Source organism: Sciurus carolinensis, chromosome 9, assembly GCF_902686445.1.
Source record: "Sciurus carolinensis chromosome 9, mSciCar1.2, whole genome shotgun sequence".
NCBI lineage: Eukaryota > Metazoa > Chordata > Mammalia > Rodentia > Sciuridae > Sciurus > Sciurus carolinensis.
The window spans coordinates 31,759,884-31,779,232 of record NC_062221.1 but is presented as its reverse complement, the minus strand read 5'-3'; the positions used below and the strand labels follow the sequence as shown (position 1 = coordinate 31,779,232).

At 35.1% G+C, this 19,349-nt stretch overlaps 1 protein-coding gene across 3 annotated transcripts in view; it reads right to left on the bottom strand.

The window, feature by feature from the left end:
• The window catches only part of Ppm1l (protein phosphatase, Mg2+/Mn2+ dependent 1L), a 499,143-nt gene that overhangs the window by 81,175 nt on the left and 398,619 nt on the right, over window positions 1-19,349 (bottom strand). For all 3 annotated transcript variants that reach the window (XM_047563105.1, XM_047563104.1, XM_047563107.1), the window contains one exon: window positions 17,772-17,946. In XM_047563105.1, the coding sequence (XP_047419061.1) occupies window positions 17,772-17,946 (175 nt within the window). The remainder of the gene's footprint in view (window positions 1-17,771; window positions 17,947-19,349) is intronic.

Sequence of the window (19,349 nt, the reverse complement as noted above, 5' to 3'; positions counted from 1 at the left end):
GTCCTGTATGTTATACAATGTTTAGCAGTAATGTTTAGTAGTTTAAAACTACACCTTCCCACTCTCCCTCCTAGGTTTTAAAAATCCAAAATGCCTCAAGATGTTGCCAAATGAGCCATGGGGTGGGAGTAGACATCACCTCTGGTAAAGAACAACTGGTATAAAGAAAAGAAAATTATGGTGTGTTAATTTTATTATTTCTATTGGTTAGAAAATAAAACCTAACAAAAGCAGGGCAAAACATAACCTCACTTGAGTTTCTAGTTAGTGGGACCTAGTGGGTGCTAGCAAACAATGCATATATTGATTGCTAATCCACAGAAAGCAACTAAGTACCACCCCATACTTAAGAGATACAGACAAATGCTGAAAATGTTATAAATTCAGTATAGCTTCAAAGTACCCATTTAAAAATTAGCACGAGTGCAGCTAGTCAGGGATTTACAGATTAGAAGTAGATTTGACCACATCTGTCATATTTGACCTCATTTCATTTTATAAAGCTTTCATATCAGGAAAAAAAAATCTGCTAAAATCTTGTCAACAGGAAACTATTTTTAGACAAGCTCATTTTCTTTGGTGGCTGTGGAATACTGATTTTCCCCCACAGGGGCTGGTTTATAAGAAGTCAACTGAAGATGCCTGAAGTTACTAACAGTATACCAAAAAAAAAAAAGAAAAAAAGAAAAAGAAAAAGAAAAAGAAAATTAACATGTCTAATTTTACTCTGGGTCCTAAACTTTCCTACATTTTATTTGCAAATGCAATTATACCAGGCCCATTCATTTTGAAGTCAGTTTTAAAACACAAGTAGACCTCACTGAGTTTCTTTCTTTCTATTTCTGGGCCAATGTTTCACACAAGTTGAGTCTTAGTGCAAAAATCAGATGCATCTCTAAGGCATTTTTATTTTCTATAGCTCTTTAAAACTCAGTCTCAGATTGAATTTACTATACATAAGAAGGCAAATTAAAAAGAGAAATAGGTTAAAAATATATACATTATCTCAAAAATAATGTTTTCCTCAAACTGATGATTTAAATCTAGTTACAATGAAACAGTCCCTCAAAAATGGGGGGGAAATTACCTGCTGGTTGCCAGTCATAATCTTCTTCCTTCACTAATGCAGTCACAATGAGACTAAAATGTTTACGCTATTTCCTTTAGGAACAAAGAATGAAAAATGGAGATTTGACACAAGTAGATGAGTAAGGGAATTATGGCATAGTAAAAAGTGAAGACACAGACAAGATATTCAGTGACATCCTCATTTTCATTCCTTTATTTGTACATAATAGAAAAGGCAGCCAAGAAAATTAAAGAAAGGATAAGAAACTTTTCTACTAAGAGAAACTGCTGGGTCAAATTTTGAAATTCAACTATAAGAACAATATATCTAGTTATTCTCTAATCCATTTTAGAAACTAAGAGCAGAACAAGTTATCAATTATTGAATGAATATAAAAATGTGATAAATTTTAGAACATAGTTAAAGGAAAGGAAGAAAGAAAGCAGGAAAGGAAGGAAGGAAGGCAGACGAAGAGTAGAAGGAGTAATGAAGGAAAGAGAGGACAGAGACTTCATCCTCCAGAGAGTAATTCCTTCATTTTGAAGTATTTAGGATGCTGCTATGGAAAACTAACCTGCAATTTTAAAAGTATAGAGGTCCTGGGCACCGTGTTAGAAAGTTCTAGAAGGACATATGTTCATAAGTAAGAGGAGTCAGAAGTGACTTTCAAAATATTTAAAAACTGATACATTGGCAATGAACAAATAAAATGTGAGTTATGATCATTAAAAAAGGTGCTGATCTAAATACAGTCATGCATTGCTTACTGGTATGATGTTTCTGAGAAATGTGTCAATAGATTTTTTTCACTGCATGAAATTCAGAGTGCATTTATCTTGTATTTATATAAACTAGCCTAAAATGTCACTAGCAATACAATCTTATGAGATCACCAATGTATATGTGGTTCACGGATGACCTAACTATCTTTATGTGGTACGTGACTGTTATTCTAAAGCCATCTGGTATTGAAGGTAACCATACCAGCTTTGGATTTAAGGAAAGTAGGAGGCAGGTAGTGATTAGAAAATGTGAGGAAAAAGTAATAATAATAATAATAATAATAATAATAGAAAAAAAAGATGAAGGAGTTGGTAGAATCAGAGCAGGTATTTTTCATAACTCAGCCTATGGTAGCCAGCTTCCAAGAGGCCCTAATGATCCCTACCTCTTGGTATTCATACCTTTATGTTCTCTCCTGCACCAAATTAGGCTGGTCTGTGTGATCAAAGACCAACAGCATATGGCAAAAATTATGCCATTTTTGATGAAAGGTCATAAAAGATTGTGGATTTGGTCTAGTGTTTCTCCCCCACCCCCACTTAGTTTACTCACATGGAGGGAAGTGATGTAGCAAGTAGTCCTGTGAAGAGGCACATGAAGAAAGGAACTGAAGCTTTCTGACAACAGCCACATGAGCTTGGAGAAAGAACTCCCAGCTCTCTTAGTTCACTCATAAGTTTACTGTTGACAGCCCAACTAATCAGGATTCCTGACCCTCAGAAATAAGGTTTTGGAATAATTACTTATATAGCAATAGTTAACTAATACCTAATTATCAATAGATAACTAATAATAATACTTTAAAAAGCTAAAAATAAACAAACATGAAAATAGTACACATACACTTAACTTGAGAGATATTTTTTCTATATAGGAAAGGGCAAGTAAGGAAGAGGAGGCTGACAGAGCCAGTATTTTGCTAGTTTTTATTGTGCCCTGAGCAGGAAGTTAATTTATATCATGCATGATATATGTAATCCTTTCTTTCATGAAGAAGATTGAAAAAATATTCCTGTACACCAAATCAAGAACATACTAAGTTACAGAACAGCAAATAACAGAAAAACCATCATTGGTAGAATGCTTATCATGTGTCCATTATTTTCCATAAATTATCTTTAATCCTCGTCCAAAGCCTATTAAGTTATGATATAACGAATCATCATGAAGCCAGCTGGACCTCAAAGTCTGGCTCATTTTATTATACTGCATTGCCTGAAAAGCAGTAGAGGTTTGGCTGTAGTTCAGGAGAGAGAGGATCTGACTAAAAGACCAAGTAAAGCAGCAAGTCAGGCAACTTGTCAGACACAAGATCAAGCTCCGGGGTGAAGTGGAGGCAAACAAAGGAAATAAGATCAGAAACTGTTAAGTCTCCCCCAGCTCACCACCCATCAATCCTGTTTTCTTTCAGATGAGTGTTTTTGTTTCGTTTTGCTTTATCTTGTCTTGTTTCATCCAATTAGGCCAGTCCTGGACTTTGAGACTAGTTCTGGTTCAAGGTATTAAGGCTACCAACCACTTTATGGCTGGATCCCTGGTGCCCTGAAGCACATTAGCACAGGACTGAGTCAGTCTTACCACTGACCTCCTCCACCCTTAGCACTGAAGTTCCATGATGGCTGCCCTTGTCACTAAATTCCTTCCTTGACTAATTCTAAGGATATACATGACTTAGGGATGAAAGGCTCCATTGAAAACAAAGAAAATGGTTTTCTGCCTTATATTCCATTGCCAGCATTGAAGTTAAGGGCAACATATTTGGAATGCTTTTCTTATTTTTGTTTTAAAAAATACATGGACAAAGTTAAAAATATAAACAATAAAGTGGGAATACTCAGTAAAAAAGTAAGTTTCCTTCCCTAGTTTCTCCTCCTCACAGTAACCATTCTTGTGAGTTTCTTATCTGAAATGAAAATAATACCCTAATTTGAAAGCTATACTACATTTCACTATAGCATTCAGGTTGAAGAGCCAGGTACTTGAATTCATTAATTATGAAAATGAGGATTAACCAACTATTTTGGTTTGAGTTGGGAAGCTGGTCCTTTTGAGCTGTTAAATAGAAATTCTCTTTTCCTTTCATCTTCTAAATGCAAGATTTTCTATAAATGCATTTGAGCATTCTCTGTATTGGACATATTCCCATAATATACAGGAGTTTCAAAAAAACATGAATAACACATCTATAGCTTTTAGAGATGGCCACCAAAGCAAGAAATGACTATAAGATGATTTCACATGGATTTGTTCATGTTAAATCTTAAACATAAGATTTCATTTAAGATTTCATGCATTATGTTTGTCTGGGACATCTTGTAGGCACCAAGGGATGGAAACATTCTCTTGATCCATCTCTTACCTTAGCCACTGGTGCAGGGACCAGCTGAGTTCAGATGTAGCCTTAGCCTCAACATTTACCACTTGCTTCCTTCCCTGATGTCAAGGCATGGGGTGCCCACAGATCCCACTTGAGCATATAAAAACCAGAAGCATAGGGAAGCATGGGGGGTTTCCCTTTACCAATATGGGGATGGGATTAATAGCTAAATGGTTCTGAGATACTCTGTATGAACTTCCTTAGAAGGCTGCCAGGCTTAAGCAGCAGTTGTCAGAGGTACCCAGCTCATGTCCTCACGCCAGCTTTCCCTTGTTTTCTGCTTCATTCCTAATGTCCCTCACTCTTACACCTTGGCTCATATTCCTAAATAAACTGTCTGCACTCAAGCCTTTTGTTTCAGGCTTTGCTTTTGGGGACTCCAAGCAAACACATGTGATAAAGTCTTCAAAAAATTTATTGCAAAAAGAAAAGTATCTCTTTTGAAAAACTATTTTATTTTGTATTATTAAAACAGAGAGAACTTTCTAAACTGTTATTTTTCTTGTTTTGCCCTGTCTATCAGAAAGTGGATCTAAAATATCCCCCAGTCTCATCTGTTTCAGAGGTAGGGATTTGGGGAAGTGATTGGATTGTGAGGGCACTGACCTCATCAGTGAATTAATCCATTGATAGCTGAGTGGAATACCAGAAGGTGTTGGAAACTGCAGGCATGTGGGGCAAGGTTAGAGGAAGCTAGACACTGGAGGCATGCCCTGCAAAGGTTTATCTTCTCCTGGCCCTTTCTGTCTCTGTTTCTGGTTACCATAAGCTGAGCAACTTTCCTTTGCCACCCTTTTGCTATGATGTTCTCCTTGCTTCAGGCCCAAAGCAATGAGCCAGCCGACCATGATCAAATCTACAGACACTGTGAACCAAAATAAATCTTTCCTCCTCTAAGTTGTTCTTGTCGGGTGTTTTGATCACAGTGATGTAAAGATGACTAGCATAGAAAGCTTAGGGGAAAATTAGATGTTCAATGAATACTATTAATCTTGGTACTGTATTATTCTTCATGGGTGACACACTTGCCTCCTCTTTTTATTGCTTTGATAATTTATTATTTTTATTATAACACTAATTGTTATAAGCATGGCAAATCTGACTGTTAGGAAACAAGTAGGATATAAATAATGAAAAGATACTTCATGTTACTTCTCTCTGAATGAAATGAACTGAGCAGAGAATGAAAAATCCTGACTCAGATAAGGAAGAAGCAGATCTTAGAAGATGAACTCAAAGAGACAAACAGCCAAAGACTAGTAATAAATTCAAAGGGAGCATACTTCTAACTCAAACATCCTTCTCCATTTCTTAGACTCTCAGCACCTAGCCAGACCTGGTACACTGTAAATGTTTGTGTTGAATGAACAGTAATTTTTCCATAGTTAATTTATGGTTCCCTTGGATTGATTATAGAACTACAAGAGCACCTTCAAGAGCTTCTCAAGGGTATACACTATAGAAACTCTTCATCAAACCAGCCTCATCAGAAATGGTCTAGGCTGGCTAGGCATGGTACCTGCCTGTAATCCAAGTGGCTTAGGAGGCTGAGGCAGGAGGATTGTGAGTTCAAAGCTGGGCTCAGCAATGGTGAGGCACTAAGCAACTCAATGAGATTCTGTCTCTACATAAAATACAAAATACAGCTGGGGATGTGGTTCAGTGGTTGAGTGCCCCTGAGTTCAATTCCCAGTACCCCAATCCACACACACACACAAAGAAAAAAAAAAAGAAAGAAAGAAAGAAAAAGAAAAGAAAAAAAGAAATGCCCTACGCCATACGCAAGGACATTAACTTAAAAAAAACAACAACAAAAAAAAACCAAACAAACCAAAAAAAAAAAAACAAAAAAAAACAAAAAAAAAACAATTCCTCTGCACACTAGAAGATGGCTTGAAAACAATGCCTTTTATGAGGCAATAAACTTAACATCTTGCAAATTATGTTAAACAGCAAACCAGCTCCCTGTGATTACAGATCTTCTGAGACTGAAAGTCAAACAGAAGATGCATTTTACTTACCTCTTACTACTACAAGTTACCAGGTCTGGCTAGGTGCTAGGTGTATAGACAGTCAATACATTAGAAATTCTGGCACTTAAAAAATGATCTTTTCTTGATGAACTTAAGATCTTATTAACTCGGGTCTCATTAAAATTTATTACAAGCACTATAACAAGGTCTACAGAATTTTGGTCACAAAATTCCAATGATACAGAAAGGAAGAGATATGGAGAGCACTGGTATCCTGCCCCTGGCCAGCCAATGCACTCTAAATTGTGACCACCTGATACAATTATTTTTTTTGAAGTGTAAACATTTTCTTCAGTCCTTGTAATCAAACACTACTTTAGAGACAGGTAGTAATAATACTTCCCTTGTGGCAAACAATGTCAACTTGATTAGAAAGATAAACACAGCTCTAGTTCAAGTGTTTTAATCACTAGAAGTGGCACATCCTAATTCTAAATCTCAGTGTAAGCTTGTGGTTTCCAGTATACTCAGCAAAGTTCTTTGAAATTTTATTTTGCCCACTGTAAAACTTTGGATCAATATATTTTAAGAGTGGATATGAGAACTTCTATTGAAAAAATATGAGAGCTTTTATTTTTTTAAAATAACTTCCCATTGAGATACTTAGAAGATTCAGTCTGAATTATCATTTTCTCTATGTTGTGACTCTCTCATAAGCAAACAGGCAATGCTGATAACAAGTTAACATATGGTAATTAAAAGTACAGTAATTAATTTTAGCTAGATAGTAACACTTAGAATGTGGTAGGTGATCCTATGGCGGAGGTCAAGAATAGATTTGTTAAGGCACTGGCACATAACCACAGTTACAAAAGCAAAGAGAAAAATGTAATACTCAAAACCTGCCTTTCAAAATGCAAGTGACATTGAAGTTCAAGAGACTTATGGGTTCTCTTAAGATTTTCTGATTTACTTAAGAATTCTTTCCCAATACCAAACCTAATTTTGTCTTCCTCTGCCCATCTATTATTTCCTATAGCACCAATTCCACTGTCCAAATTCAGTTGTTTCTATTAGCTGTTTCCCTGCCTTCCCACCACCACATGTATACATAAGCACACACAAAACACATTTGTACCTGCAAATCTCTTTCAAACACACACACACACACGCACACCCTGTAGGCACTCATGCATATACTCTTTATCTGGTGTGAAGGACCACACGTCATCTGGACATTTCCAATGTTGGTCACCATGTCTAACTCATGGGTCTCTAGCAATCACACTCAGTTGTCACAGAGTAAATAAATGAATAAACCAATGAATGTTAAGTGTACTGAAGGACTTATGATGTGGCTCAGTGGTACAGCACTTGCCTAGCAAGTGCCAGGCCCTGCATTCAATCCCCAGCACAGTGAAAAAATAAAAATAAATAAATAAACTGAACACAGAATCACACATTATTAAAATTGGAAAAGTCTTTAGAAAATACTAAATCTAATGGTGTTATTTTACAGTTGAAGAACCAAACACAGCTGAGAATGGTCACACATGCCTGTAATCCCAGCAGCTTACAAAGCTGAGAGGAGGATTGCAAGTTCAAAGCCAGCTTCAGCAATTTGTCAAGGCCCTTGGCAACTTAACAAGACCCTGTCTCTAAATAGAAGGCTGGAGATATGGCTCAGTGGTTAAGTGACCTTGGGTTCAATCCCTGGTACCAAAAAATAAAATAAAATAAAAATCAATTAAAAACAAACAAACAGACACAGGGCTACAATATCCTACCACAGACACAAGCCTACCCCAGGGCTTGGGAATCACATGTGTGGGTACTTCTGAACTGCCATGGTGGACAGCTTTCTATTGTATAGATGGAAAAAATAATTTGTTCTTTTACTTTTTCCCATCACCATAAAAAAATCTGCCTTTTTAAATCCTTGATACAAAAAAAATGAAAGAATTATAAACCAAATTTAAATCTGGTTGATTAAAAAGATTGGTATAACTGGCCAGAAAGATGGTCTAGGTTTGTAAGTGAATTTTGATGATCAATTTTCCTCCTCTCTTTCAGTTATTGAGTTTATTTTTAAAAACTTCTCATTTTTTAAAAAATTAATCACATTGACATTCTCAATTTTTTTCACAGATAAAAAGCACTCAGCCCAAATTTAGAGAATTTTATATGGCAAGGAGAATTGAAATGTAAATAAAAGGAACCAAACCAAAAACATTAAAAGTTAGAGAAATGGTAACTGTGGCATATTTACTCAAAGGATACTATATTTATGAGTAGTTTATAAGTACATGAAGAAATATGACTAGATTTCAGTGTTAAATTTTTTAAAAGATATAAAATTGGGCATACATAATTAAAACCCAGCAGAGAAAAATGACTAGAAGAAAATACACCAAAGATGGTAGCTATGTTTAGGTGGTAGGATAAGAGATTACCTTTTTTATTCCACTTTTTTTTTCCACATTTAAGAAAATGATTTAAATGTATTTATATTACTCTTATAAAGGAAAAATAAAACAGGCCTAACATTTTACAGAAAACTGGAAGCTGATATAAGAGGTTGTACAGTCAACACTGTTTTTCTCTTTCAACTGTTTTTCTCTTTCTTCCTCCCATTCCTGTCAGCAAGTCCCTGAAGAGGGTATCTTTTGAGCCCAGAATGGGTCCTGATCAAAGATATGAAATAAGGAAACCTAATGTCATCTCTTTCCTTAGGAACTGTTGAGAAACATATTGAGAAGTTTAGTACTTGTTAGAATGAAGAACTTCCAGAAAATGTCTTTTACTGCATTTTTCTTAGAAAAACTGGAAGGACCCTAAATAATTCACGTACTCTTTCCTGGGTTTAGTTTCTGGATGTGCATTCAATTTTTTCCCCATGACAATAAATGGCTTTCTTTTTGAGATCATTGATTACTATGACACTAATGGCTCAATTAAGACATGGATGTAACTCTCAGGTAGCATCTATTTTAAGAAAAATAAAATATGCTCAATAGGTGGTAACCCTCCAGCTATGTCCTAAATTGCTAACAGCATATTCCATGTTCTTTTTAAAAGCTGTTTCTCCAAAAAGTACATCACAGTTCTTGGTGTGTCTTCAGGGCAGAGAGCTTTGCTTAGGTTCAGCTCCCAGGAATTTCTAATATAGAGTTGTATTAGGGAATCACAGAGCAAAGACTGAAAAATTAATTCTACTCCTTCCTGGTCATCTCCTCTGAGAAAGCTATGATTACCTGATACTTATAAATGGATGTGCAGGTCCCCAGATTTAACTAAGACCCAAATAAACCCAAGAAACAACTGCTGAGTTATCTTCTTTCCTCATCTGCACTATCTGGTTGACTTTTTACTTGTAAGTGCTCTTTCTATATGGTTATATCATGTGCTGAAAGTTATAAAACATTCTAGTAAATTGGAAGAATAGAAATAAAGGCTTCACTGGACTGAGAAGAACTGTTGAGAAATAGATCTAAGCTGTAACTTAGGCAACTATCTCAAGTCTGCACCCTGCAGGTATACTCAACTTTTCCCTAAGGGAAAAAAGCACACAGCTCTTTACTCTTGTCCTCAGGGTTTAGGGCTCCAGAGTTTGCAACAGAGAATATCACTCAAATAATGGCCCTAATCTCCAACACAAAGCATTGCCGACCAAACCATTTTACTCTTAAAAATATGTAGGTTATTTATTCATGACCAAACATTAAAACATTAATTAAAAACAGAATTTGAGACTACTTACCAAAACATAGACAACACACCAGCCTAAAAATAACAAGTAGAAAGATTCCTTCTCCTGGTATCTCAACCCTTCAACTTTTGTCCACTATGACAATAATGAATATTTACTTTAATGTTGCTGTCTGAGACAATGTGAAATGCTATTTTGACTTCTCAAATTGTAGCTCTACTTTCCTTGGAAATTTCTCTACACTGAGCCCAATTTATTAAAATGTATATGGACTTGTACTTTAGTTAAAATAAAACATTAACAGATCAAATTAAAACACCTCTTACTATGGATTTTGCTTAGCATTAATAAGTGCTAATAAAAGAATCTGAATTATCTTAATGAGGATCCATGAATGACAGCTCACAACCTCTTTTTTTCAAGATTTAAGTTTGCTTGACTTATACAATCTCATTCCCCATCCCCCTAACGAAAGTATGTGTGAGCATATTCATGTGCAAATGCTATAAAAGTTGAGTGACTGTCTTCTTATATTATTACATGGGCCATAAGAGAAGAAAGACAAGAGCAAACAGAAAATCCATAGCTATATGCAACCTTGCAGAAACTATAGCTACCTGAGTTTTCCATTATCAAGAGACCAAAAGTATAGTTTCAGAACAGGAAGACATCTAGGAGATCCTGTTAATGCCATTAATTTATAGGAAAATGAACTTTAGGAATGTTTGACTTACTCAAAGTCATGGATCTAGTTGGCAGCAGAGCTAGAAAAACAATCTGAACATTTAGGTTCCAAGTCACTTTTCAATTTATACCACAAAACATCTTTATTCTCATAATTGTCAATTATCTTGAAAAATTGTCAAAAATCTTGAGCCATTTGGATAAAAATCTTTCTACACTGATGTTATGGTCTAAATGTTTGTGTTCCTCCACCCCCAGTCAATCCATATGTTTCAATATATTCCAATTCCCGGAGTGATGGTATCAGGATGTGGGGCCTCGATAGGTCATGAAGGAAGAGCCCTCAGAGTTATCCTTTGCCCTTCTGCCATGTAAGGTTACAGGGAAAAGACAGCTGTGCACAAAGAAGGAGGCCTTATCAGATACTGAATCTGCTGGCACCTTAATCTTGGGCTTCTCAGCTTTCAGGACTCTAAGAAATAAATGTCTTAGCTACCCAGTCTATGGTATTTTATTAGAGCAGCTGGAATGGGTTATGACACAGGCTTACATAATTCCTGTTTTTATGTATGCAGTATAACAAACATTATTCAACCTTTTTTCTGTTGTGTCAAGGTCACCATTATTAAGATCAATGATGTGAAGTCTATAATAGAGCTGTGAATGCTGGGGATTTGATGACAGCTTTGCAGTCATTCCAGGCTGTTCTCAGTGTCACTAGTCTATATCATCCCCTTTCCCCACCTTCTAATTCTAAACTCTTGTTTTCTAAAGTCTATTCTCTAGAGTAATGTGAAATACAGACAAATGCACACCATATTTTTTGCACTATTATTTATAACAGCAAAACAAAAACATCAACATCCAACATCCAACACAGGAAAATATTTAATGAGTGGTAATTTCAAATATGATATTATGTAGCCATTAAAATTCCCTTTACATGGACTCCATCTTCTCTCTGCTCCATGACAATGAGTCCACTGACATGCCAATTGTGAGCCTAAGGGAGATGAGCTGATGACATCTCTTCCCTATAACTATTTCTTGGGCCCTCATCTGACATCTGCAGTCTCATTCTAATGACTCTCCCAGATAAATAATTGCCTAAGAAATAAGAGAACCCCAGAAAAGGAGTAGGTGGAAAGGGAGGAAGAAAAAATGGCTGATTCTTGGGGATGTTGACACTTGGAAAATGGCCATAGAATTCTCTTTAGAACAGTGGAAATGCCTGGATCCTGCTCAGTGGAATTTGTATATGGATGTGATGTTAACAGAACAACAAAAACCTGATCTCCCTGGGTGTGTCTTCTAATTACCCTCAATGTCTTTCACCAAAACAAGACATGGAAATCTTATTTTGAAAAGGGGCACTGGTGAGATGTGGAAGCTGTAGCCTTGATAATTTACACTTAATGAAAGACTAGGAGAATGTGGATGTGCATGATACACAGAAAGGATGTTATAACAGACATAACCAAAGTGCAACAAAACATCACTGCTAAAGGAGATCAAGAACTTAAACCACCTCAGAAAAAGCCTTAAATGATATTAGTCGGGGTTGTAGAAAAATCAAATTGACTTCTCTGAACAAATATTCATACACATTTTTGAAACAATTTTTCTCTGAAATAAAATTTAGAAAGTATTAAATGTGACCTGAACAATACTATAATGAATAATACAATGAATTTGAACCATTTCAAATATAGGATTGAATACCCATTCAAATATTTTTGAAGATGAGAATTAAAAATGAAGGAACAATTTCTAAATGCCATCAATTTGATAAACACTTTACCCAAAATTTCATTATTTTACCACCAACAAATAATTTCTCTTTATGTCAAAAGTCAAAATTCTGATAAGTATAGAAAGGTCTTTTCCTATCCACCATTGCTTAATCAATAAAAGGGTATAGATATTTGGGTAAACATAATAAAATCAGGAAGGCCAATAGTAAGGACTCAAGTCTAAAAAATTACGAGGGTATGTATGTATGTATGTATGTATTAATTTATTTGGTACTGTGGGTTCAACTCAGGGGCACTCAAACACTGAGCCACATCCCCAGACCCATTTTGTATTTTATTTAGAGACAGGGTCTCACCAAGTTGCTTAGCACCTCGCTTTTGCTGAGGCTGGCTTTGAACTCAAGATCTTTGTGCCTTAGCCTCCCGAGCTACTGGATTACAGATGTGCACCACCACCCTGGCTACCAGAGTAGAGAACTTATAAGTATAAAAAACCTTGGAAATACTTTAAACATGACTGATATTATAGCAAACACGAAAGTTTTCCAGAGAATAAGAACAGATTATTATTATTCAACAATAGAACAATAACAGATAAAATAAAGCAGGAAATTTTTTCATCTGTGTTCAGGAACTTATCCATCAGAATATCAATACTCAAGAGAAGATTTAACAATGTAATGAATGACAAAACTTTTAACCAGTCCTCAAAACTTAATATCAGATGATTCGTACTGGAGGAACTACATACAGATATGACAAATGTGGAACTGTCTTTAGTAAATCATTAAATCTACATAGACATAATGCACACCAGAAACAAACCTTAGAAAAGTAAAGAGTGTAGTAAATCCTTTCATCTGTGCTCATACTTTACTCAACATGAGAGAATCTATACTAAAGATAAAACCCTACAACTGTATGTCATATGGCAAATCCTTTGCTCATCCCTATATCTTATTATGCATCAGAAAATTCACACCAGACAGGAAACTTGCAAATGTAAAGAATGTAGTAATGTATTTTAAACTTGCTGAAATCTTACTCAGTGTCAAAGAATTCATTTTGGAGAAAACACTATAAATATAAAGAATATAGTAAAGCCTTTAATCAATGCTCAATCCTTTCTCCACATCATAGAGAAACCCTGTAAATGTAGATTATAGCAAAGCCTTTAACATATGCTCAAACTTTGCTTGATATCAAAAAAATTCATCCTGGACACATATACTACATATGTAATAATGACTAAGGAAAGTCCTGTGTTCAAAATATGCATCGGAGTTCATATGCAAAGAAACTGCAGGTTAAATAAATGTAAGAAAATATTTAATCATCAAGTGTAAATATCAAAAGATTCATACTAGAAAACAGTAAGGACCTAAGGCTTTCAGAAATGATTCTAAATCAGAGTAATTATTAAAATGAAACAACCCAAAGTCAGAACAATTGGATAATTTATTTGTATGTATCAAAGGAGCAAAGATATTGCCTTTCAATAAATATAATTAGACTCACTGTAAAAAAAAAAAAATTCTCTTCACACAAAGAAGTTTTAATGAAACGAGGACATGCTTTTGTAACAATGTCAAGAAAAAAAGCAGAACATAAAATTACCAACAGGAGCGGTGGCCCATGCCTGTAATCTTGGTGACTCAGGAGGCTGAATCAGGAGGATCACAAGTTCAAAACCAGCCTCAGCAACTTAGCAAGACCTTGGCCCCCCCATCTCAAAATGAAAAATAAAAAAAGGCTGGGGATGTGACTCAGTAGTTAAATGCCCCAGGTTAGTCCCTAGTACCAAAAAATTAAAAATAAATGAAAAGATACCAACCGCATTTTTGAAATTCTGAGTGAGAGAACTATAAAAGAATCATTTATTGTGGTAAGATTACTACTAATTATTATTCTCTTGTTATACTGTTCTACATCATTTACTCATTTCTGTAATTAGAGTATAATGCTTATAGTCAGAAAGGGAATTTTTTAAAAGAAAGTATCACATTGGAAAGTATAACCTAACTAGTGAGAACTACGTAAGATAAAAGTGGACTCTAAGTGAGCATCTAAGGCCTCTGTCAAATGAAATGTGTGATCTGGTTGTACACCCAGGGTTTTGGCTTACTTCCCATACTTTCCTGAATTTCAGGTTGCTGTAAAGTTGACAGCAAAGCATTAAGGTTTATATGTATTTAAAGGAGAAGAGCGAGTTTAGAAAGAGGGAAAACAGAAAAGCGGGTGGATTCTGAGCCAATGATTTTAGACAAGTGTCTAAGGATTTTTTTTGTTAATTAGTTTTTGAAAGTTTAGAAGTCACAGATGGTGATAATTGTCACTAAGTCACTTAGGTTGATTTATCAGTGGAAGAGCATTAAAAACAAATTAACCTCTTTTGAGACCAGGATATTTTCTAACTAACAATTAACTCCTTGCTAAAACTGAGAGAACTCAATTAAGAATGTGAAAAGGAGGAGGTAGGAATGGTAGTAGAATGAATCAGACACTATTACTCTATGTCCATATATGATTACACAACTGGTGTGATTCTATATCATGTACAACCAGACAAATGAGAAGTTATACTCCATTTATGTATGATGTGTCAAAATGCATTCTACTGTCATGAATAAATAATTAGAACAAATTTTTAAAAATATTAACAAAAAAAGAATGTGAAAAGATAAAAACTGGGAAAGCATAGAAAGAAACTAAGAAGTTGAAGCAAATAAGTGTCAGTGTAGGATGGTTATATTTCAGAAATGGTATTGGATGCTTTCATCAATTTTCTATTCCAATTCCTTTGAGTTATGATGAAATATTTTTCTATGAAATAATAATAACTTTTATTTTCTCCTCTTACTTTGATTGAAATTATTAATATGATGGGTTAAGGAGAAGGTAGTGACCTTTTGATTTCATAACACATTAAGACATTCATTCTTCTATACATAAGCACAGCCCCCACCTAGATTACCAGCCCACCCTACCTTGTGCAGGAACTACCAAAGACAAACTGAGCTCAGAGCAGATGATTTTACAAATAGATACTTTACTTCTCAACCCTTCTGAATATCATTTTAAAAATTTTCTCTCTGCCTCCTAAACACTACATATCATGAAAAGGCCCTAACAGTATCTTAAAGTCATTTGAGGCAAGATAGGCAAGATCCAAATCTGACCTCATTCAGCACTAGAGGCATTAGTTAGTATTTTCAAATAGGATTCCTAAGGCCCTCCCCAAATACAACATATTTTATTGTTAGAATAACCCTTTGAAATATTATTAGCCTGATTTTATATAAGAAACAAAAATCGTAAGACATTAATTTGCTAGACATTACATTAGGAATTAAGGTAGAGGCAAGGCCTAGAACTTGAGATTCTTTAACTATCAATCCTATGTTTATTTCAACTGCTTCATGCTACAGAGTTTATTAATAGATTAATTCTGCACCAAAGTATGTGCCCCTAAAGGCCATGTACAAGTTCAACTGTACTTCTTGAAGATAAGTAGTTGCTCAACAAAAGTTCAGAAGAGTGGAAAATTATTCCTGAAGAAGGAAAAATTGGTTGGTGGGAGGTTATGGCTGATATTCACTTTTACCCTAGTGCTTGCTTGTGCTCCTTCATCCACTTGAATGCATTCCCCTGCTCTCCACAAATCCACGTTCAGCATTTGTCCTTCCCACTTAAAGCAAATGCCTTCCCCTAAAGAAGTCCATGGAAACTTCAGCCACTTTTGCTATTCTTGACTCCTTATCTCGGTTTAACTTTAATAGCTTGTGAATGTTTACAAGGTGTACTTAGTTTCAAATCCCTTGGGGACTGTTTTCTAGAGGTCACATATGTGTGTTTTAGCTCCCCAGTTAGATGTTAAGCACTATCTGTTTCTACATCCTAGATTCTTCCCTTTTAATGCTCTTGCCCCTTTCCCCTAAATGCCTAGTACAAGCCTATATATTTAACAAATGCTTACTAAGCAACTGAGAACCTGCATTATTGTGGTGAAAGAACACCTTGATTAGTAATTAGGATATTGGAGTTCCAGCCCTACAACCAAAGAACTTAATTCAGGTGAATCTGTGACTCTTAGTTTTCTCACCATAAAATGGGTATAAGAGCAAGAAGTGGGTGGAATATGTGAGTTTCATGATCTCTAAGAGGCTGTGAATATTTAAATATTATTTTCATTGGGGCTGATCACAATCTATTTTGTTCCATTAAGGATAAGAGAGATGAATAAGATTTCAAAAGGAAGAATATTAAAAGTCAAACAAATATAGAGACCAAATGACTAATCACCCAAAGGCAGAAGAAAGCCAATATGTTTGGAAAATTAATAAAGCAAAGGAGAACCAGGGAGAGTAGAAATGTCCTGAGCAAGGCTAGAAATGTGAATCCTGCTTGAGTGGGATCTGAAGGGATTAGAGGGCACAATATAAATGGGAATAGCACAATAACTAGAAAAACTGCATTAGTAGTTAGGTAAATGTAGCACAATGTTGTGTTTTCCTTTAAATTTGCACTTCTGTTTACTATCAAAGCTTGAAATCAAATGCTAAGAATATCAGCATTGAGATTGCTTACATTGTGATAAAGAAAATTAGATGCATACTAAAAACAGAATTTCCTATATTAAAATAGGAATTAAAACTATCAACATTTGACCGTTAACAACCTATTTTCCTACTGCCCCACCCTTTTTTGCCTTTTGGTAAGGAAAGAAATATGTCAAATTTAATCAGGATATTTTTGTTGCATATATTTAATTTTATTAATAATTTTAATAATTCCTAGCAATAATGCACCTGAGTCATTAAAATTGGGCTTTAGCTAATAGACCAGGGCATCTATGCATGATTCCATGAATACGCTTCCTTGGATGGGATGAGCCTATGGCACACAGTGAACTGAAATCTCTGATGTGGTATTAGGGTTTCATTTGAATTGCTATGGTAAAGAAAGTCAAATTCGGCCTAAAACTTCAAAGGAAAAAAAAAAAACCTCTTTAGAAACAAAAATCTCTGAAATTAAAAAAAAATGTTTGAATCAAATAACAGCTCTTAGATTATCAGATGAAGTTTTTAGCTAGTATCCAAAATCAAAGTGACACTTTAAAAGATTAGATCAATAGGAGTACATGATTGATAAAAGACTAGGAAAATTCCATTTTAAAAAGAGCAAACGCTTAAAGGGATTTGCTATTTAAGAGCCATTTTTATGAATCTCCTGAAAAAGTTTTGATACTAAAACTGCTGTGAAGAAACTTACTATTAATCCATGTTATACAACTTTGAATCCAGTTTGCCCTTAACTGGATTCTACCCCAGAGAAAGGGTTAAATTTAACTGAGAACTATAAATAAATTTTGTAAGGAAAAAAACTGTGCATGAACGTGTGTTTGTACTAAAAACAAACATACCTGCTTCATCATAGGATACAGTCAATTTTTCTAGCATTTCTCGATCAATTGACAGAATCTGCTGTTCAAGGATGGTCTGGTAAGACAATACACTGTTTTCTTTGTCTTTCTCGTAGTCCTGAAGATGTTGTTTTAGGGCCTCTGGAAGTCGAGATTTTACATATTCAGCTGCAGTCTGCAGATAAACAGAGAACCCCATTAGTACCTCCAGTCTTAGGCTTCTCATTTACCCTCAGGTGTTTCAAAGAGAGCTTAAAGTACTGTGGATCAACTCTCCAGACAAGCATGTGATTTTTAGACTCCACTGCACCTAGTAAGGTGAATTTTCAAATAGACAGACTCATAGATCTCTAAGACATTTTTATCAGGTTTAAAGGTATAAAAGATGATAGATTTGGTTTGACAGTCACAAGAATTAGTAGTCAGAATTTCAGTTATTCCACTGAAATTCCAAAGACCCCATGGTAATAATTTTGCTGGAATAACTTTGTCTTGAAGATGGTCACACAACTCAGCAGTGAGACCAACCCTGTCATAGCACCCACATCCCTACTTGCTTTCCTGTTCTCAACGCATTAATGCTGACATAGGTGCTTTTGTGAACTGAGTAGAAAGGAGAGCCTTCTGCTAGGGTTGATAAGGAAATAATAGGATAAATAAAAAAAGAAAAGATCTAAGACTCCCCTTAACCTGAAAAGAAAGAACTGTTCTTTAACTGTATATATATATGTATATATATATATACATATATATATGTAGAGAGAGAGAGAGAGAGAGAGAGAGACATATATGTATGAGTATATATATTTTTTCTTAATTTTTATTTTTTTTCTTAGTTGTTGTGTTTGCTTCTAGATTATACCTGCACAAAATATTCCCAACTGGTAACATCTGGAATTATATGCAGCAATTTTCAATCAAGGAAACCTGCTCCACTTGGGAGATAGAAGAAAGATAAGCGTATTTTGAAAAAGGCCTTTCCAAGTAGTCTTCTGGTGGGCTGGGGTGGTAGCATATTCTCTCCCTCCCAGTTGAGAATCACTGTGAAAGCGAAACAAATTTATGGGAGAAATTAAATGAAAGAGTGGCATGTATGAATCAGGGGAATTTTAAAATACTTACAATATACCTCGAGAATATTAGAAGTTTGGCATCTCCTTGTAGGATAGCCCTGCTTCACCTGCACAGTGCCTAAAGTTGGTAAATCAGTGAATGAAGGCATACATATATGGTTTAAGATTATGTTCATAACCACTAAAAAACATTTGAAATACGCTGCAAAAAGAATTGCCTCTGGAGTATGGACCTAGAATAAGGCAAAGACTCAGCTATATACTTTTATTAAAAAATAAAAAAAGTCCTGTGCACCTATTAATTGTATAATTTAAAATATGTGTGAGATACAAATAAACGAAAACATATCTCATATTCATGGATCAGAAGAATTAATATTGTTAAAATGCCCATACTATACAAAGTGATCTACAGATTCAATGCAATTCCTTTATCCCTATCAAAGTGTGAATGATATTCTTCACAAAAATAGAAAAATAAATTCTAAAATTCATATGGAACCAC